Source organism: Brassica napus, chromosome C3, assembly GCF_020379485.1.
Source record: "Brassica napus cultivar Da-Ae chromosome C3, Da-Ae, whole genome shotgun sequence".
NCBI lineage: Eukaryota > Viridiplantae > Streptophyta > Magnoliopsida > Brassicales > Brassicaceae > Brassica > Brassica napus.
The window spans coordinates 36,165,022-36,187,170 of record NC_063446.1 but is presented as its reverse complement, the minus strand read 5'-3'; the positions used below and the strand labels follow the sequence as shown (position 1 = coordinate 36,187,170).

At 39.1% G+C, this 22,149-nt stretch overlaps 2 protein-coding genes and 1 pseudogene across 4 annotated transcripts; 1 reads left to right on the top strand and 2 right to left on the bottom strand.

Moving 5' to 3' along the window:
• Positions 1–12,064: 12,064 nt before the first annotated feature.
• LOC106389465 (pentatricopeptide repeat-containing protein At2g17033) lies at positions 12,065–14,223 on the bottom strand. 3 transcript variants are annotated; one of them, XM_013829728.3, is made up of 3 exons: positions 14,008–14,223; positions 13,398–13,793; positions 12,065–13,311 (listed from the first exon to the last, which is right to left on the bottom strand). In XM_013829728.3, exons 2-3 carry the CDS (start codon positions 13,716–13,718, stop codon positions 12,247–12,249), a joined length of 1,386 nt encoding a protein of 461 aa, XP_013685182.2. In that variant the 5' UTR covers positions 13,719–13,793; positions 14,008–14,223; the 3' UTR covers positions 12,065–12,246. The 3 variants fall into 3 exon arrangements, with proteins under 3 accessions (XP_013685182.2, XP_013685183.2, XP_048607142.1); XM_013829729.3 differs by having other exon boundaries at positions 13,874–14,171; XM_048751185.1 differs by having other exon boundaries at positions 13,901–14,171.
• A 689-nt stretch (positions 14,224–14,912) lies between these two features.
• LOC106389466 (F-box protein SKIP23-like) lies at positions 14,913–16,830 on the bottom strand. The gene is made up of 2 exons (XM_013829730.3): positions 15,512–16,830; positions 14,913–15,226 (listed from the first exon to the last, which is right to left on the bottom strand). Exons 1-2 carry the CDS (start codon positions 16,691–16,693, stop codon positions 15,185–15,187), a joined length of 1,224 nt encoding a protein of 407 aa, XP_013685184.2. The 5' UTR covers positions 16,694–16,830; the 3' UTR covers positions 14,913–15,184.
• Positions 16,831–17,052: 222 nt separating this feature from the next.
• Positions 17,053–22,018, top strand: LOC106385927 (annotated as a pseudogene).
• Positions 22,019–22,149: the final 131 nt, after the last annotated feature.

Below are 22,149 nucleotides of genomic sequence, written 5' to 3'. Positions count from 1 at the left end.
TAAACTATATCACCTCAATGCTGCCATATTTTTGTTGACTGAAAAGGATATTGGACCTTCCGTGTGGTCTTCATAAAATAAATCATGGCCCAGGTCAAGCCCAACTTCCCAAATCCACATCTCATCGATCAATCCGTCTCTTCCAGTTCGTCTTCAACGTTTCTGTTACCTTCACCCACTCCGGATCAACCAATTAGATCCCTCAAATCAGCCATGTCATTTAGGTGACCTAAACATTTTCAGTTTGATTGCTGAAACGATTCCTCTTTTTTACTCTATAAAACGTATTTTCAATAAATCTCTTCTTTTTCTTGGAATAATTTTCGTAGCAATCCAATTGAAAAAGACATTATATGTCTTTCTCTAGGTCAGTTTAATGTCTATATTTTGTTTGTTTTGCAGAGACGAACTGCCTTCCAAACAAACGTAATAATTCAGCTTCTCCTTTCTACCCAACCGATGGTGAGTCTGTTTTCATTTTTTAGTCGTGCGTCTAAGCTACTTTGAACTATAAATTTTATTGGATCGTGATTAGTGAAGAGCAAGAGAAGTTAGATCCTGGTCATCGTCATTTTCAGGATGATTATCCAGCCGGATTCAACATGCAACCAGTGCTCAAACCTGGCCTCAAGCGCCTAGTTGTTCAATTTCCGAGAAACCTTTCCTCGATGCGATGGAGTTCGAGCCAATTTTCGTTTGTTTAGCGAAGATTGTTCAGAACTTCATAGATGAGAACACCCGGATAGGCAAACCAAATATGATTTTCGACACTGGTACTCCCTGTGACGCATCCGATCATACCTTTTACTCTAGCGTATCTTATCAGATTTTGATTCCATGCGCGAGCATCACCGAGAGGAACATCGTAGCCAACGCGTCGAAGATAGTAGAGAAGAACAAATCAGTGAAATGAAAATTATCTCTAAACTATGATTCTTAAGTCTGCAAGTCGTAATGGGAAAAGTCTCCTTCTTTCCAAGCTGCTAACATTTCTCTTCACCAAATCTATGTGACTGATGAACTAGCACTTGCTAATTTCTGATGAATGAGTACAATTTTGTTTGACTTAATGTATCTTTCGAGTAGAATTGTGCTTTAGAGTCATGTGTATGCTTCACATTTGTTTCCCTCTTGCAATATTTTCATAGAGTAGTTTTTTTTATTGCGAAAACTCATTTGTGTCATAGAATTGTACATATCTATTGGGTTTTAGGTAAGTGACAAGTTATTATAGGGATATATCACACTCTCTCTGTGCAGGATTGTCTTTCTTTGGTTTAGAGATACGATACTACCACTAGCTGTTTTCATCCAGCTGCCTTACCTTTGGAGTTTTTTCTTTATATGTTGGAGTTTGCATACTCTATCTCGGTTCCATGGAAATTCTATTAATGTAAGTTGTGCCTATCATGTGTGAATTAAAATCTCTGTTTGTATTTTAAGTTTGAGCTAACAGTTGTCTGCTCCATAAGTTTTTAATAGGTTTGTATCCTAAATAATTTTCACTGTGTCCAAAAGCTTCCAGAACATGTTGTTGTTTCTCTCATTTGCAGGGATCAATTCCTTATATCATGTTTTTGAACATTACTGTGAACGATTAGTTTTAGTTCGCTAGAAGTTAGTTTGACCTACTTCCATTAACTTCTTAGCAATCATGAATATGTCAGTATCCCCTGTTGTAGATTGTTAGAATGAGAGAATTATTGAGAGTTTATTTATGGAGAATGAAGAACATGAAGAACATAGAGAGAGAGAAAGTAGATCTCAAGATGTAAGAGAAAGAAGGAGAAAATAGTTTCCTTAATTTAATTGTGGATCTGGGTACAAGTATTTAAAAACAAGTGACCTCAGTACACAATATAATAAAATATTTTTTTCTCTCTTATTCTTCTCTTCAATAAAATCGAGCTTATAAAAACCTTATAAAGCCTTATAAAACCTTATAAAGTCTGGCAGCTTAATTCTCAAGTCTGGCAGCTTAATTATCAAGTCTGGCTGCTTAATTCTCAAGTCTAGCTGCTTAATTCTGCTTCATGTCAACACTCCCCCTCAAGCTTGACCATGTGGAACAAGTCAAGCTTGGAAGCCATGAAGTATTCCCTCATTAAAACCTCAACTAGGTAAAACCCTTTGAGAGAAAACCCAAGTCAAGGAAAAAGAGTAGAACACTTCATGAATGAGAGATCATTGACATGATAGGTCTATGAGTCCCAATTTTGGATGAATGGACTCACATACCTTAGTGCTTGCTGCCTTGGTGAAGATATCAGCTAGCTGATCTTCACTCCTTGTGTAGCACGGCAATATGATGTTCTGCTCCACGGCTTGTCTCACTTTGTGGCAATCTACCTCTATATGTTTGGTCCTTTCATGGAAGACTGAGTTGCTAGCAATGTGTATAGCAGCCTGGTTATCACAATGCATCGTGATTGGCGTTGTAACTTCAATTCTCAAGTCCTTAAGAAGTCCCTTGATCCAAATCAACTCGCTTGTGAGCTTCCTCATAGCTCTATATTCTGCCTCAGCACTTGAACAAGACACCACCTTCTGCTTCTTGCTCTTCCATGTTACCAAATTGCCTCCAATGAAGGTACAATATCCAGTAGTTGATCTCCTATCAACTCGATCTCCTGCCCAATCCGCATCACAGTACCCAACAATCTCAGTGCTTCTATTGCATCCCATCCATACTCCTTGGCCTGGTGCCTCTCTTAGGTACCTGAGAATCCTCTCAACCATGTTCCAGTGGTGTACCTTGGGAGCTTGCATGTGTTGGCTTACTTGGTTTACTGCAAAGCATACATCTGGTCGGGTAATGGTAAGATAAATGAGTTTTCCCACCATTCTCCTATAATGCTTTACATCTTCATATGACTTGTTTTCAATCTCCCCCTCACGCATCACTTTGTATCCTTCCTCTAGAGGTGTTTTGGCAGCTCTTCCACCAAGATCTCCAGCCTAATTTAGTAAGTCAAGGGTGTATTTCCTTTGAGATAGAAACAACCCTTCCTTAGACCTACACATCTCGATCCCTAGGAAGTATTTGAGCTCTCCCAAGTCCTTGATATCAAATGAAGCCTTAAGGAACGCTTTGGTCGAGATGATCCCTTCTTTGTCACTGCCTGTGATGATAATGTCATCAACATATATGAGAATGACAATGATTCCTTGCTGGCTAGTGAGGGTGAATAGGGTATGATCAGCTTCAGACTTGACAAAGCCTCTTCCATTGAGGGTGGTGCTCAACTTATGGTACCAAGCCCTTGAAGATTGCTTCAAGCCATAAATTGCCTTCTTTAATCTGAGAACATTTCCTGACTTCACCATGTTCTCAAGACCAGGAGGTGGTCTCATGTAGACTTCATCCTCCAATTCTCCTTGAAGAAAGGCATTTTTCACATCCATCTGCCATAAATCCCACTCAAGATTGACAGCAAGAGATAAGAGAATCCTTATAGTGTGAAGCTTGGCCACTGGTGCAAAAGTGTCTAGATAATCTTCACCATACACTTGAGTATATCCTCTTGCAACCAGTCTTGTCTTCTTTCTTTCTGGTTTTCCATTGGCTCCATACTTGATAGTGTAGAGAAGTCGGCTTGTCACTGCCTTCTTTCCTTTTGGAAGTTCAGTCTCAAACCATGTATCATTCTTGATCATGGCTCTCATCTCATCTCCAACAGATTCTTTCCACTCCTTGTGTTGCATAGCTTCTTCATATGTTCTTGGAATGTATTCCTGATCCAATTCACTGATGAAGACTTGATGATCTTCTGGATATTGAGCAAGGGAGCATACTGCACTTATTGGGTGAGCTACAGCTTCAGCATTGAAGTAAACTTCTGTGTTGATCCACTGTGAGAGTTTCTTGATCCTTGTACTCCTTCTCAAAAGTTGTATCTGCTCAGGTTCTGCTTCATTTCCTTCACTTGGCGCCTCTACTTGAGTCTCAACATCTGATTCTGATGGCATCTCATCTTGATCATGAGCTACAGAGCTCTCTTCAGGTTGAGCTTGTGTAGACTGCTCAACATTTTTACTGCCCCCCTCGTGATTAGGATGAGTGCTCTCAACACTATCAGCTGCAGTAGATGATAAATTTTCAGGGACAGGTTCCACACTTGGTAAAGAGGGCATACTGATTCCCATGCTCTCCATTACTCCCCTAAGGTTATTTGCTCTATCTGAGGCTGATTGAGAAAGATCTTTGAGCTCATCCCAACTCTTTCCATCATAATAGCCTCTAGATTCTGCAAACTTCACATCCCTCGAGACAGGAACCCTTCTTGACTCTGGATCATAGCACTTATACCCCTTCTGAGTTGGAGAGTAACCAATGAACATAGCTTTTGAGCTTTTAGCATCAAGCTTGTTCCTCAGCTCCCCAGGTATCATCACAAAACAGAGGCATCCAAACTCACGCAAATGGTCCAAAGATGGTTTGGTCTTATTTAGAACCTCAAAAGGAGACATGTCGTTGAGGACTTTAGTTGGAGTTCTATTGATCAGATAAGTAGCAGACATCACAGCATCACTCCAGAATCTTTTTGGAACATTGGTGTGGAACATCATTGATCTTGCTACTTCCATCAAATGTATGTTCTTTCTCTCAGCAACTCCATTCTGTTGAGGAGTGTAAGGACAGCTTGTCTGATGAGTTATCCCATGTTGAGCAAGATATTGCTTAAATGCATGACTTGTATACTCTCCACCATTATCTGACCTTAGAATTTTCATCTTGGCATTGAAATGGTTGCAGATATGGGTCTGGAAATTCTTGAAAGCATCCAACACTCTGTCCTTAGACGGAATCAGTGTCACCCAAGTGTATTTGGATTTCTCATCAATGAAGGTGACAAAGTATTTGTGGTTCTCTCTGGACACACATGGAGCAGTCCATACATCAGAGTGAACTAGGTCAAAACATCTTTCATAGATGGTGCTAGACTGTGAGAAGACTGTTCTACAATGCTTCCCCAATATGCAAGCTTCACAATCATCATTCTTGAAGACCACACCTGGAAGCATCAAGTTTAGGGCTCTTGTATGAGGATGTCCCAACCTAGCATGCCATAGTGTGCTATCAACCCCGCTGGATGTACTAGCCAAACACTGAGAAGTGGATGGTCTAGACATCTCTGTCTTCTGAAGATGATATAGTTCATTGTGAACGTGCCCCTTTCCAATCACTTGGCCTGTCTTTAAGTCTTGAAATTCAACCTCATCTGGTCTGAAGACAACCTGACAACTCAGATCAACAGTAGCCTTTCTCACAGATAGCAAGTTTGATGTAAACTGAGGCATATACAAGGCAGTAGATTCCCTATCAAACAACCTCAGGTTCCCTATCCCTTCTATCTTAATCTTATCACCATTTGCTATTTGAACATACCCTGAGGCAGGCTGGACATCACTCATCAAGTTTCTATCACTAATCATGTGATGGCTTGCTCCTGAATCTATAATGATAGGTTTAGGGTCAAGAGAGTGTGTACCAGCCTTCTTGAATGAGATAAAAGCTTGGATAAGGGAATGTAGGTCACTCATGGTTGCTGGACCATCAGTGTTGGCTGCACTATCAGTACTTCTCCATGTTCCTTCTTCATTTGAACCACCAATGACAGATGAATACATGGTTCGACCTTGAATCGATGGATGCTCAAACTCTTTGATTACATTCCTGGCTTGATTCAAGTCATTTCTTCTTGGCATATTGTGGTTCTTATGTTGTTCCTTAGCCTTCTTGTACTCTGGAAACAACACCATGTTGGAGTTCTCTCTCATGGAGAGATATGAACCAGTGGACAATAGATTGTTCCTACTGATTTTGAGATAAACTGGACTTTGAAGAAGCTTTTCCTGATATGGTTGAAGCTTTCTTGAGTTCCAGAGAATAGGGTACTCTTCTATCTTGAGTTCTGGTGAGGTTCTTCCCTTTTGTATGACCTTTGGACCAGTGGATAAAAGGATGTATCCAACAGATTTTGAAGATAATCTGAGAAGAAAAGAAAGAAATTTGCGGAAGCTTTTGTGAGTTTCAGGAGCTTAATGCTCTGATACCATGTTAGAATGAGAGAATTATTGAGAGTTTATTTATGGAGAATGAAGAACATGAAGAACATAGAGAGAGAGAAAGTAGATCTCAAGATGGAAGAGAAAGAAGGAGAGAATAGTTTCCTTAATTTAATTGTGGATCTGGGTACAAGTATTTAAAAACAAGTGACCTCAGTACACAATATAATAAAATATTTTTTTCTCTCTTCTTCTTCTCTTCAATAAAATCGAGCTTATAAAAACCTTATAAAGCCTTATAAAACCTTATAAAGTCTGGCAGCTTAATTCTCAAATCTAGCTGCTTAATTCTGCTTCATGTCAACATAGATATGGGCTTCCACTGAAGGTGGAAACTTGGGAGTGACATACACTTAAATGTTATCCTCTCATTGGGTTTTATATATATGCATAATGTAACTAACGAGTTTTCACCGGCTAATTGGATATAGGGTGCTAGCTCTTTGTTGTGTGCATGATGCAGAAGCCAAGCTGGTCCTGCTATGTTCCTGCTACGAAAACTGATAAACAATTCAGTACCTCACCTGGTTGGGAGGCAAAGAATCTGCGAAGCTGATAGAAAAGGAATTAACAAGAGTGTAAAACCAAGCTAATAAACTTAATTTACAGTTGACAAAAAAAAAAACTTAATTTACACAGTCATGACATCATTGTTTACAGTTATGTTCGTGTACTCATTGTTTTTTCTTTTATATTCATTTCTTTTAAGTAATTAAAACAATTAAGATAGATCCAGACCAGATCTTAACTAAAGGTATTGCTATACTGGTTTTAGATGACTCTAGCTTTCTACCTTTCCATTTGGTTGAGTGTTTTGTTCTGAGAACAACGACATTTGTTCTGAAGTTTTAATCATCACTTATTAAACCATTTACTGGATATTGTGTGAAAAGCAGGGAACATGTTTACAGTTTACTACTTCAAAGGCTCACGTTAATAATTTATAGGATTGGCCTAAATAGTAAAGTTTTTATTTCTTTGGGCTATCATGATGACTGCTTTAAGCATCATGGCCAACATATGTAAAATCATAACTTATTTAGTGGAACATATCCTTCAATATACAGTAAATCCATTCGGTTATCAATCAACATGAGAAAGAAAAACCCATAAGTAGCTCAAAATATTTATGTTTGTTTTTGTTGCACCGTTCAGACTTCGTCTTAATTTCCTAGATAAATATTTTTTTATATTGACGAATAAGTGGAACTAAAAGTTATTTTTACCAGAATATGATTCATAAGAAAAAAAATTTAATAGGAGGATTTGTCAACGCAAATAAAATAATAAAAATTCATTAAAACAAATTCCAGTTGAACTTAGATTTGATGATGTAGTAGCAAATCTTAATACAATAATAAGTAAACAAACATTGTTCATTAAGTGATATTAATTAGAAAAAAATCATTTTAGAAGAATAACTTTGTGTACTATATAGTAAAAATTGAGACAATCAACAATAGTTTTTGATTAATGTTAGTGTTTCAGGATATTATTTTGGCACATTAGTTTTATGTACTTCATATCTAATTGTTATTATCATGTGTAAGGTTATTTTTCACACCAACATTAAAAATATGTTAGTTTCTCAGGACTTTTAATGAAAAGATATGTGGATGTGGATTATTAACTATACAATTAACAAACACAATAACTTAAATAGCAATTAAATAATCTATATTATTTTTAATTTATACATTAAATATATTAATTTAATAACTACATAAATTTATTTGGTAAAACATAACTTTAATTTTAGTAAGGTAGGTTTTTAAAATATATGCTAAGAAAAATTAATCTAAAACATATGTAAGAAAAGAACACAATAATAAAAAGATACATAATACAAAAATAATCATAAATACATTACAATTCAGAACCGTATTAAAATAAAATATAAATATAATTCGCATGTAGCAAAAACGATGCCAAGGTTTCAAGTAGTGTATTCAACATCTATTTCGCTTTCCATGGTCTCATTTATAAATAAAACATTTTGGTATATCAAATAACTATATGCAATGTTATTTTACCAAAAAAAAAATTATATAACTATTTAGCGATGTTGAGGCCTTTTTACAAAAAAAAAAACTATTTAGCAATGTCAAAAACAAAAAAAAATAACTGCTTAACAGAAAGGTTAGTTATCACCTTAAAATCAATCAATATTTTATTTCGGGTAAGTTAATAAAAGTTATTTGAAGCTTCAAGTATGTATAATTGAGACTCACTTTCTCAATTAATGGTATATTGTGTGTTTATTTATTTATAATTTCTTTGTGTTTTTACCAATTTATAACGTTTCTGTATTTTATTTATCGAGTTAAATTGTGTGTTTTAAGTATATTTTAAAGATTTTAGTAGTTTATCAATTTTTACAAATTTTAAGCTTTTTTAAAAGAAAAAAATTAGTTAACTTTGATGCAAAGAAACATTTTTGAAATGCAACATTGTGCAGGAACGCGGGAAAAAAATAAGATTCCCTTTCTTAATTAATGATAATTATGGTTTTTATAGAGTTAACATGTGTGTTTTAAGTATATTTTAAAGTTTTTAGTAATTTGTCGAATTGTTTTTCAAGTTTAAAGTTGTTTTGGAAGAAAACTGAATAAAGAACATTTGAAAATTGCAAAACCGTGCAGAAACTCGATAAGTTTGGCATTTCAATTGTTTTACACAGATATATCTATCAGTTAACAAATGTACTCTACGTATTTTGTATAAATGTACTGCAATGTATTTGTCATTACAACAAGAAACCATTCAGTCTTGAAACTAAAACCCATTGATTACAAAAACTGCTAAAAAGTCACATCCATTAGCACATTATTGTGCTCTACTGTTTAAATCTATACTAAATAAAAGGCTGATATGCTAAGTAACTAGCGTGTCCACGTCGTCCCAAAAAAACAACCAATAGGAAAGCTTCCTATTGCCGCGTTGGCGATGACGTGAAACCGAGTTTCAATCCGGTTGGGCCTGGGCTGGAATTAAAACATTTTTTTTTGGGCCTGGTTTGTTAACCGTGAAACCTAATCAGGTCGGGATTGATCTCTTCCCTTGCGACTCCTCTTCTTTCGACTTCTCCGTCTTCGATTCCCTTTCTCTTTCGATCCGTTTCTGCAATCAATTGAAGACTCATCCACTATATGCTTTAATCATAGCTTCGTCTATCTCATTCAATGAAGACCTTTCATCTTACTCTCCATCATTTGTTGTATAAAACTCTTCCCCTATGTTTCGATGATAATCCTCAAGATATATTCAAAAATCCACATCGATGGAATCCAAAAGCCACCTTTCAGCCTCCAGCAACCGCACCTCAGACATGCAAACCGACGTCTCCTCCGCGATCGAACCGAAGTCAAACTTCCAGATCGACGGTTCATCCACACCGATGGAATCCAAAGGCCAGGCTCCAACATCCATCGATCGCATGTCGGCCACGGAGACGGACGGCTACTTAGTTATCGAACGCAACTCAACCACTCAAACCGACGGTGAATCCCCGATGAAAACAAACGAAAAATCACATGCCCCCTCCATGATAGCGCTCAAACATACCGGGAAGATCCTCGCCTCCTCCGCGATGCAGATGAAAACCGGCGGAAAGGCTGTTGGCTCTTCCGTGATTGAAACCAAGCCTCATGGTAAGGCTGCTGTAGTCTCCGGGAACGATGTCGAAGTTATGGGCTTTTACGAAGTGACACTTGGCCCACATGAAGCGGAGTTGCGGTTTCGTCTTATCCATTTTTGGGAGGCTCGAAACCCACATACGAAAACCCTCATTGGAGAGGAGATGCTTCTCATTGATGAGCAGGTTCATCTTTAATTTTTTATATGTATGTTTATTATTGCTCGGTTAATAAAGTTATTCTATTAATCGGATCACTTTCATATGCTGGACAGGGAAATGTTATAAAAGGATTTATTCCAGCAAGCCGTGTTCAGACATATCTGCGAAAGATGACATCAGGAACCGTTTACAGGCTAAACAGGTTCTTTGGATCGAGGAACAAAGCTCAGTATCGGGTTGCTGATCACAACGTGACAGTAACGTTTTCATGGAACACTGTTCTAACTCCTCTTCAGAATAGTCCGATACTATTTCCAGAAGATCGGTTCCGGTTTCATGACCACGAGGAGTTCGAGGCTAACTGTGATCTCAGGGGTGATCTTTATGGTAAGCCATGTCCTTCCATTTATATTCAGCTATGATAATTTAATTAGCATTGGTTTGATTCTTAACTAACTTAGCATATTTCAGATTATGTTGGTCACATGAGGCTGATCAATGGGCAAGCTATGACCGAGCATCTCATAATTGACGAATCTGACATAGTAGAAAAGCGGCATCTGGTGGTCCATGTTCAGACACATGGGTGAGTTTGTCTAATGTTACAAGTATTATATGTCTGTTTCTATTAACATTTTATTTTTAATATCATGCAGCGGACCAGTGATGAAGCTATACCTATGGGACCAAGCCGCAACAGTCTTTTGCCAGAAGTTCAAATCTTATGGAAGCACTCCACGCGTTCTTTTAGTTACCACAATGAATCCTAAACGAATTGGAGGTTAGTAGTTCACTTACATAATAAAATTGTAATATAATTTGGTTACTAACACCCCACTGATGTGTTAACAACAGGGACTCTTGCTCTTACTTCGATGACATCTTCTAGAGTGTTTATGGACATTGATGTCCAGCCGACCAGGGACTATCTTGACTGGTAGGTTATTACGCATACAAATTTGTATTTCATGCTCCTGCAGCTGTGCTATAATGTTCACTTTCTCATTCTGAACAGGTTGGGTTCCAACTCAGGTGTTGCTAACGAGGTTATTGCAGATGTAGTCACTAAGCCTGAGACAGTGACTCTAGGTGAACTCTACTCCTACATCAAGCAAGAAACTGCTAAGGTACAATGTTTGCTATGTCTTTCCATTTAATACGATATGCTTGGGTACTTAAGAAATTTCTTTTAACATTATCATAGGTTGCTTGGTTTGAGTGTACAGCCACTATCGATGATGTACTCCATGGTTCCCCATGGTATTATCTTTCTTGTGGTGGGTGTAACACAAAGGCGACCAAAGGGCCTACCTCATTGGTTTGTACGAACAAAAAGTGTGCCAACTCTGAGGTCGTGGGAGTTCCACAGTAAGAGTTGTTAGCTTCATTACATCCATCTATTATCATCAATCTTTACTAATTTCCTTTCTTGGCAGGTACTTAACTAAGATCTCTGTTTATGACAAGAGTGAGCAGGCGGTGTTTGTCCTTCTTGGTGATGCTGGTCGTGAATTGACTGGCAAGCATGCTTCAGAGTTAGTTGCAAGATACTTTGAGGTAATTTCAAACATTTTTATCCACCAACTCAGTCTATGTTCTCACACGAGTGCTTTACTTGAATGTCAGTTTAACGAGGATGTGGGAGCTGATCACACTGTCCCGGTTCCACAAACTCTCATGGATACCATTGGTCAGACACGCAAGTTTGTTGTCAAAGTCTCTCAGCGTAACCTCACTGGCAAGACTCAAACCATCACTGTCACAAAGGTACTCCCAGAACCAGCTCCACAAAACGCCATTGAAGATCCAGCAGATGAGAGGATTAGAAAGGCTTCTGACAGTCTTGAATCACAGGAAGCTAAGCGTGCTAAGAGTGGATAATATATCTTAAGTCATTGCCTGCTTCATAGTTTTCATTTCAGACTTTGCTTTCTTTAAAATTTATGTTTCAGACTATACTCCTTATTACGGTAGATTCTCCATTTTTGATGTTTGGATGCAATCAAATATGGTTTTGAGGTTTCCGTTTGGGTGCAAATGAGTTTTTTTTAAACTATGATCTAAAATATTTATATTACTCTTTGATCAATATAAGAATTCTTTTTTAGGTTCAATAAATGTGCTAAACTCATGTGGAACACAAATTTTTAGTTTTGGTATTTTAGAAAACTAAAAAAATATTTTTGTTACATAACAAAATGCAAGAAAAAATTATATATAACATTCAACCAACAAAAATATGGTATATTCACATTAAACCGGAAGTTTTCTTTAAATAGCAAGCGGTTTATAAATAAATAACCCGGACGTAGCCTGGGAAAAGAACCTAGTTACTATTAAAACTTGTGAACCCAATGATTAAACTCACAGTTAAAACAATTTCATTGGCAAAACCATTCTTTTACCGTTTTTCCTTTAGCAATAAAACAACCAACGTTCTTCCTGTCGATTCTCATAGGGCTTCCGGTACGAACCATCATCTTTTTAACCAATGCTTTAACCGGTGACTCTCCTCTCACGCTACTGTGCTTTCCAGAGCCAGAGACAACTACAATCTCTGCAGGAACCACACACTTCTCTCCACTAAACCTAACCTTGATCTCATCCATCCACTGCATCATTATCAAATACGCCGAGCTCAAGTGCATACCATGCAGATCCAGCTTGCCTTCTAACGAACTCCACTCCATGGCTTCATGTAAAACCGACGACTGAGTCAATGCGCGTACCAGAACCACCTCGTCTTCATTGAGAAAAGTAAGCACTTCGGAAACAGAGAGCGGACAGCTATTCAAGTCTTTTAACATTGATGTGACTGTAGGACAAGAATTCAAGACCGTGTTGTACGTTCTTAAGGACAAAGGAACGTTGAAGTCCTTCAGTCTCTGTAGCCAAGAACCCATTTGGGGAAGAGCGTCATGAGCTCCGTAGGAAGACAGGACCATGTTTGAACAAACCGTGTCGACTCTGTGACCTTCTGTCTCCATCCTATGCACTATTCTGTTCATGTCATCAAACAATCCTAACCTTCCGTAACCGTATAGAACAGACTTATATTCAAACACCCCCGGCTTTAGTTTTTCGAGTCTCATCTCTTCGATAACGGTTTCAGCATCGTTAGGTTGGTCCATGTTGCATAGTCCAGAAACCATAGACTTGTAAGCTTGGGTTTTGACGTAAACTGATGACGATGTTTGTAATACCTCTCTCAAACGAAGGCAGGCTTCCTTGAAACCTTGTGCGGACCCTTGTTTAGAGTTTGATTCAGCCAAGTTGCAGAGGAAGAGAGCAAAGTCTCGTTCGTTTGACTTGAGGTTTGTAACGGCAGTAGAGAGTAGAGTTTCTGATTCGTGGAATCTTTCTTGCTTATTGAGCAGAGCAACAAGATCAGCAATGAGCTTAGGGTTCCAATCAAACCACGAAGCGTCAGTAATTTCTGAATACAACTAAAGACATGAAAAATAAATAAATAAATAAATAAACAATTTCAAGTCATTTGTGGATGTGAAGCAGGAAAAAAGCAAAGACTCACAGAGAGAGCAAAGAAGGAGAGATGGGGAAGTGAAGTGTGAGGTGAGAGGAGATGAGAGAGGACATTGAGAGACACTGACTTGGGGGAAGCAGCTACGAACTTCTTAATGTGTCGGTTTGTAGCTGAGGGATCTCCAGCCAAGGCAGGGGAAGAGAGGGACGAGAGAAACTTGTGGCTTTGCTTCATCAAAGGCACTGCTCCGGCCTTGCACCGAACCTCCATTGGTGCTCTTAGCTCTTCTCTCCTACCTTGGCTCAGGCTCTGAGGCGGCGGAGTGAAAAGGAAGCGTTGCAAAGCGATGCTACAGGTGCTTATCGTCATCTGGGTTATGGACTTTGTGTGTGGACAGCAGTGTTAGAGGATAAACAAGAGTCGAGGTTCTGGTAACAACCACACCTGCATAGAATAGTGTAAGTAACCAAGTACATAACAATAAATCAACGAAATTGAGATCCAATTTTTCTAAAATTACATACTTCATTCATCAGAATCAAAACCCAGACTTCGATTTCATCAGTTGCAGCAATTCAAGATTAAACGACAGATTCTCTAGTAAGACTACCCAATTCGTAATCAGAAAAAGGGAAGAACTTTGTAAACCCTTAGTTACCAAAATCTAGAGAATCCAGTGAGATGGAATTAATATGCTTTTAGGGGATGAAGATGAGGCAATTCGGGTTAGGCCGTTTGGCAGTTTCAAAACCGACCGACTTTTATTTTTTGACCGGACAGAGTTCAACAACGACTATCTTTCTGTTTCAGCGTTAAATCTGTTACCAACATCACTCGCTCTCTAATACGTTTTCACCCCTGAACGCGCCGGGCGCTACTCGGACGGTCGGGTTGGGCCTAGCGTCTAAAGAGAAAATCGGGGATTAATCGGAAATTATGCTGGGCAGAATTTTTAGATAGTTTACTGTGGTATAATAACATGTTAATTTTAATTGTGTATAACATTAATACATTTTCATGTTTAAGATTGTATAAAACACACAAATAGAATATATAAACTTAATATAGTGTAATTTTCATCAAAATTATGAATATAAATGATATTTATAAAATTTTAGATCAAATAAAAAATAAAAATATTATTAAAAAATAAAATAAAAATAAAAAAAATAAAATAAAAAAAAAAATAAATAAAAAAATAGATTAGACGGCCGGCTAGGCGGCCATTGAGACGGTCTAGGCGGAAAAAATCGGATATCCGATTTTTTAAACCGATTTGGCATAAATCGAAGCGGAAGAAGAGTGACGCGTAGCGGCTAAGCGGCCGATTTTTAGAACAGAAGTTTTCACTGATCCGATGTGAACTTGATGCTTGAACGGTGAATATCGAACATCGGTTTAGAAATTTGAAACCGGTTTATGCCATGTTTTCTATTTGATATTTTAACATTTTCTGTATTAAATCATCAACATCTAATTGAGTTCCAGAATTATTAAAATCCATGTGTTACTGTTTTTTCACATAAAAATCATTACTTGGCTCTTGCAGGGTGTAACAAAATATTTTGGAAGAAAAACATGGGTTTGGTTCTCCAACGAATATCATCCATCATCTTTGAGAAGAAAAAAAACAAAGAGAGTTTATCTATGTACAAATGCAAAGTTACTGAAAACATGGAAAGGGTAAACGTAAAAGAACAGACACAAACATGTGATATAAGTAAGAGCCCGCCTCTCTGGGTTCTTAATCTCACAAATATCAGAGAGAGATAATTAACCTCCGTATCTGTTGAATCTCCAAGGCCGCAAACTCCAAATTACACAAATAACATTTTTCATGATTGGGATGATGTTTCTCCCGGATGATCTTCAGCGCGCTGAGACAGTAAAGGGTTTCACATATTAGCAATGAGCAGACATTTAGCGAGACTAATGGGAAATAAGAGCATCATGATAGTAGAGATCAAAAAAAATGATGGAAAAGCAAACTTATAAGAAACCTAATGTATGTTCAGAGACTACTAACTAATTCAAAAAAGGACGGAGATAGAGGATAATGCCATAGAGTTTCCGTAGCTACAATAGCAGCTAACTAACTAAAAGCAAACGATCCTAGACAAACAGTATTCCGGGTGTTGAGAAAATGGAAACCACTGACTCACCTCACGAGAAGTAATCCATGGGGGTGGAGGCCAGAACAGCTTAGCATACTCAGGGAGTTTATGCACCAGCTCTATCTTCCCACTCCTGAAATCAAACACTCCCAAATCTCGATCTTGCATTGCATCCACGTTATCCTCGTTGAAGACATTACCGTTAAAGAACACACAACTCCCACCACATGAAGGTAACAAATCAGAAGCCGACGCAGTGAAGTTACAGTCATCCCCAAGGAACAACATCTTACCCCCAAGATCCTTAACCTCAACCCAACTCTTCTCCCCTTCAACAAACTTAAAAACCTTAAACTTCACCGTCCTCTCATTCATAAAAACCGCATGATGCTCAAAAACCTCCTCTCCGAACCCAGGATCCCCATCCACCTCCTCCATGCTCAAATACATATCAACCATCAACATCTCGCCACAAGACTCAATCAAGAACTTCTTGTCACCGCCATACACAGGACTCGCAACCAACTCAAGCTTCAAATCGGCAAAATCCACAACCACAGTCCTCCCATTGTTGTCAACACCGAAGAAACGCCCGTCAAACACAATCACATCATCGTAAGGAGAAGGCATGTCGTTGATCACAGTCCAAGCTCGATCCCACGAGGTGAACACAGCTAACTTCCCGGAAACATGAATCGTAAGCAACACGAACTTGCTGCAACTATCTAAGTACCTAACAACGGCCTTCTCCAAGTACAAACTGTTGATGATATCACCGACTGTATTGAAGTAATGAAGCTTGAACTCGCGACCTAGCTCTCGAATCTTGAACTCTGACATATCGAGAGATCGAGGGAAATGCTCAGGGAGAGAGTGTATCGTCTCGCTCATCGGATCGAGAAGCGTCACCTTGCCGCGAGGAGCGTTGAGGTCTTCCTCGACCTTGACGAGCCATCCGAACAGATCGGATCCGTTGATTGGCGGTTTGTGAGGTTTGACGAGGAGGATGCTACGCTGCGAGAGGCGGAACCCCACGGCGGAGTCCGGGAAGAGGCTTGTGCCGTTATCGGGGAGGATCGGGAGGTGGTGAGTCGGGAGAGGAGGCTTCGCCTCGGCGGAGGAGCGCCATGAGGAGCATACGGAGCGGAATTGGAGGAGATCGAAGGAGGAATCGAGGGATTTGGAGATTAGGTTTAGGAGATCCTTCGGGAGTGTTGCCCAATCGACCATGGATGGATGAATCTGAGGAAAAGCTTTACACCTTACAAATCTCACCAGAGGGATGATAATATCTCAGAGATCAATTCTGACCCGACTAGATACGAATTTGTAATTTAGAGCTCATTAACCCACCTGGATCCTGGTATACTTCCAAGACATCTACCACAAGGTTCCACGATTCCCTCTTTCCTTAAACGCTGCCGTTTAACATTGATATTATTAAAGGCTTAAAGCCCAAACAAGGTAAACCGAAGGCCCATTACAACCCAATTCATAAACTGATTTCAACAAAAGATGATAACTACAATATTAAAGAAAAACGTGGAAACACGTGTTGACTATTGGGTTGGCTGATGAAACGGCAAGAAGAATCTCGACTTGACTTCAATGTTCTCACCGGCGGTCTATCTTCCGATCATCTCCCCGGTAAACTTCTCGGATGAGACGCATAAGCTTTACCGCTTCCTTCGAATCTACCTTGAACTCTTCATACAAAGCTCGCCGGTTCTTGTAGTTTGATCTCCGAGTGGTCACCGATCCTTAATTCCTGGGAAAACTGATGGATCTAAAAACAGATCATCTGTCAGGACGTTTCAAAGAAACCCTGACTTTACTTAATCTGCTTCAAATCAATCACACAAATCCAACACCTTCGATTCTTCAACCAAAAGGGAGCATCTTCCTATCTTTCTCTTTAGGAAGAAACGATTACGCCCCCTCGGATGAGATCTAGCACTCGGCTAGTACCAGAAGACAAACACAAGTTCCGGGATTTATGGTTAGATCTTGCATGAAGAGAAAGTGTCAACACAAATCAAAGAAAGAAATAGATTCGTGAACAGTTCTGATTTGGTTGAACAAAAACACACCAAAAGATCGCCTAGCGAAAGTGAGAATCCGCAACCGGAACAGAAGTTCGATCAACAGATCGAATATTTACATACAAAAAAACAAAAAGATAAAATATGGTAACCGGCAGCAAGAGCCACCGGCTACCGATCGACGATGGTGATTGAAGTTTTCTAGTGAGAAGTTGGAGAGAGTAGAAAGAGAAAAAAGATAAAGTGCATATATTTAAATTGCAGAACTAATCCGTAGAATGAAAATTACGAAAACATTTTTTGAACAATTGGAATTTTTTTTTACAAAATCGTATAATATGAATTGTACCGAAGCTTTATCTGAAGTTTCTTTCCCGTTTCAAAACCGAAATCAGAATCGGAACCTTTCCTATTTTTATTGGTTATACAAATAGAATATAGTATACAACTAAAACATATTAGACCATGATTAACCCGAGGTTCTTAGAGTGGGGTTCTTAACAGAAGTTAAGAAACTGTTTCTTAATTTTTAACTAAAAAAGTTAAGAACCGGTTCTTAAAGTTCTTATTTAAGAACCGGTTCTTAGCTTTTTTTAGTTAAAAGTTAAGAAACAGTTTCTTAACTTCTGTTAAAAACTCCACTATAAGAAACCCGAGTTAATCATCACTTTTCGCTGGTTGCTGTGGACCCTATTACATGTGCCACACGTAGACACTTCGTCAAGAAGAAGACCATTCAAGCTTGAATGTAATTGCCCCAAATTATGTCAGTTGTTTGCTATAATTAGTTGCTATATTGTATCTTCACCTATTATCATTTCACGAATTAAATCTGTTCCACAAATTTTTCTTATTAATAAAAAACTTGAAGAATCGCATATTTTAAGGTAATTCAGTCAATCTAAAGCTTTCCAAATTCCAATCAAAGTCTACGTCCCATGAAATTACACGCAAAGCTTTGTTCCAAACTATGTAAAGTTTTGTGCCGTGCATCATAACAAGCGCCGAAGTTTATGTTTCCTTGTCTAAACATTTGTAATTTTGTTTTTTTTTAATTTCGTTCATTTTTTCCGATGAGTTTCAGAAACTCCTTCAAATCTCACAGCACGTACAAACAGATACGAAGCCCCGGTAATCAAAGTGAAGCAAGCCCTGAGAACCGTCCGATTCTCCATGACCACGATCACCACCTTAGCATGGCCCACCGCAAAACAGAGAGCTCTCGTTCTAGCCTCGACGACGGCCGAAACGCACCCTTGCAACGAGATTCCAGCTACAAGTTCTGGCAAGAAAACACTGGAACTTCCGAGGAGCCGGCACGAACCAGCCTTAAAGATCCGACCACTATTAATCGACAGAGCGGGACACTGAGCGACAGCTTCAACTTCGGATCAGGGAAGCCGCAGCCGCCTATGGAGGAGCCAAAGTCTGGAGGAGAACATCGACAATGGGGAGGTAGAGGAGAGATCACACTCGACGTGGATCAAGACAACGATGACGTAAGTCACCAGACACAACCAACCCCTACATCAACGGCTCGTTCATCATTCGACCCGGCGAAGGACTTACGAGTCTCTTTCAACGTTCAAAAAGCTGGTATAAACTTCGTCGGCTCGGTTCCTTCTTCGTCCACTACTCCAAAGTCCACTACTCCTTCGTCTTGTTCGCCCAGAACAATGCGGACGAATCAAGAGTCCCATCAGCAGGAAGAAGAGGTTGTGAGATGCACATCAAACAGGTCGTTTTGAAAATACTAATTAACTACGTGTTACACATGTTGTAAAAAAGTTTTTTTAATGAATAAATTTAACATTCTTTCAAAAAAAAAAAACAGGTCGTTTCAGAGGAAAGCAGAGCTCGTTTCAAGAACCAAGACAAGATCCAGGCTTCAAGATCCACCACAGGAGGAAGACACATCGTACTCTGGATGGCGGTCGGGTCAGTTAAAATCCGGTTTACTCGGGGATATTGATGAAGAGGATGATCCATTAGCGGAGGAAGATATACCTGACGAGTATAAGAAAGGGAAACTCGACGCTATAACCTTGCTCGAGTGGCTTAGCTTAGTGGCTATAATAGCTGCATTAGCGTGTAGTTTATCGATCCCTTCTTGGAAGAAAGTGAGAGTTTGGAACCTTCATCTGTGGAAATGGGAAGTGTTCTTGCTTGTTCTTATATGCGGGAGGCTGGTCTCTGGATGGGGAATCAGAATCGTCGTCTTCTTCATCGAGAGAAACTTTCTTTTGCGGAAACGAGTTCTTTACTTTGTCTACGGTGTCCGGGGAGCTGTTCAGAACTGTCTCTGGCTCAGTATGGTTCTTATCGCTTGGCGTTACTTGTTCGACAAGAAAGTACAACGAGAGACGGATAGCAAGTTTCTTCCTTACGTAACCAAGATCTTGGTGTGTTTCTTGTTGAGCACTATCTTATGGTTAATCAAGACGCTGGTGGTCAAAGTCCTCGCTTCTTCGTTCCACGTCAGTACTTACTTTGACCGGATTCAAGAAGCTCTGTTTAACCAGTACGTGATCGAGACGTTGTCGGGTCCTCCCATGATTGAGCTGAGCAGGATTGAGGAAGAGGAAGAGAGGGCGCAACAAGAGATTTTCAAGCTGCAGAACGCAGGTGCTAAGTTACCGCCTGATCTCTGCGCGGCTGCGTTTCCGCCGAGAAAGAGCGGGAGAGTGCTGAATCCGAAACTCTCAACGGTCATCTCGAAATCAGCAGCTGATGGTGGAATCAGCGTGAAGCACCTTCAGAGTATGAATCATAAGAACATCTCAGCTTGGAACATGAAGAGGCTAATGAAGATTGTGAGGCATGTTTCGCTCACCACGTTGGACGAGCAGATGCAAGAAACCACGAACGAAGATGAATCCACCAGACAGATAAGGAGCGAAAAAGAAGCTAAAGCAGCTGCAAGGAAGATTTTCACGAACGTGGCTCGCCGCGGCTCAAAGTCTGTCCAAAGTTTCCTCTTTTTCTTCCAAAGTTATCCGCATTGGAGATCTCTCAACTAGAGAAACTTTAAAATGAGTCTCTCAAATTTTTAGAAACTCTACGATTAAAATATGATTATTTTTGGTGAGAGATTCTGGTTGAGAGATCTTCAATACGGATAGCCTGAATATTTTTTATTTGTAACAAATGCTGAGTTTACTAATATAATCATATATATGAATGAACTAAAGGCACATTTACTTGGACGATTTGATGAGATTTTTACGTGAAGACGAGGCGGTGAAGACAATGTACCTCTTCGAAGGTGCACCAGAGACAAGAAAGATCAGCAAATCAGCTTTGAAGAATTGGCTGGTAATTTTTAATTTCTGCAAAGAACTTTATATCCTCCTAGATTCTCTATATATATATATATCCCTGTTTGTTGACTTTGAGTAGGTCAATGCTTTCAGAGAGCGAAGAGCTCTTACCTTGACACTCAACGACACCAAGACAGCTGTGAACAAACTTCATCACATGATCAATATTGTCACTGCCATTGTCATAGCTGTCATATGGCTTGTACTTCTGGAAATCGCATCCTCCAAAATACTTCTCTTCGTAAGTTCACAAGTTGTACTATTGGCCTTCATCTTTGGGAACACGGTCAAGACTGTCTTCGAGTCCATCATCTTCTTGTTCATCGTGCATCCTTACGATGTTGGTGATCGCTGTGAGATTGACGATGTACAGGTAAAACCAACAAAACGTGACACATTTTAAAGTGTACAGCGCTAACGAAATGTTGATTAAATACAGTTGGTGGTGGAGGAGATGAACATACTTACCACAGTGTTCTTGAGATATGACAATCTGAAGATTATGTATCCGAATAGTCTTTTATGGCAGAAATCGATCAGCAATTACTACCGCAGTCCAGACATGACTGATACAATCGAGTTTTGTGTCCACATTACTACGCCTCATGAAAAGATTGCAACGATCAGGCAAAGAATATCAAAGTAAAAAAACAAACATTTGGTCCTTTAATGCTCATTATACTTTTGAAAATACATTGTGCTGATCCTTCTTTTTAATGGAAATGTATAGCTACATTGACAACAAGCCAGAGTATTGGCACCCATCAGCTAAGATCGTTGTAAAGAACGTGGAACAGTTGAACATGGTAAGGTTAGTAATTTGGCCAGATCACAGGTTTAATTTCCAAGACATCCTTGAGAGATGGGCAAGAAGATCCGTCTTGGTCGAAGAAATAATTAAGATCCTCCTCGAACTCGACATTGAGTACCGGTTTTATCCAATGGGTATCAATGTCAAAGCAATGCCTACAGTTGTCTCCAGCAGAGTTCCACAAGGCTGGTCGCAAACCCCTGCTTGAACTTCATGAAGAAACCCTAATGCTTTTCTTTTTGCCTAAATGTAAGCAAAAGCAGTAAACAAATTTTGTAACCAACATACAGTAGTTAGTTTCTAATTACCAATCATTAACCATATATGACTCCTCTTACATGTATAAGGAAACAATTGTATACTATTTTGAACAGTTAAGGCTTATCTCATTTCCATCCACTGAATCATTACTGTTTAATTTGACATTTTGAAGATTCATGTGATACCACAAACACCAACCTATGAATCAAATCTTGCATGTGCTTTTAGGATGAAGGAAAATCTATAACCTCT

Coding starts and splice junctions, on each gene's coding strand:
- LOC106389465 (XM_013829728.3), bottom strand. CDS start 13,718: ATGACGATAAGCACCTGTAGCATCGCTTTGCAACGCTTCCTTTTCACT. Junction 13,312..13,397: donor TCTCCTTCTTTGCTCTCTCT/GTGAGTCTTTGC, acceptor TCATGTCTTTAG/TTGTATTCAGAAATTACTGA.
- LOC106389466 (XM_013829730.3), bottom strand. CDS start 16,693: ATGGTCGATTGGGCAACACTCCCGAAGGATCTCCTAAACCTAATCTCC. Junction 15,227..15,511: donor CATGGATTACTTCTCGTGAG/GTGAGTCAGTGG, acceptor TTACTGTCTCAG/CGCGCTGAAGATCATCCGGG.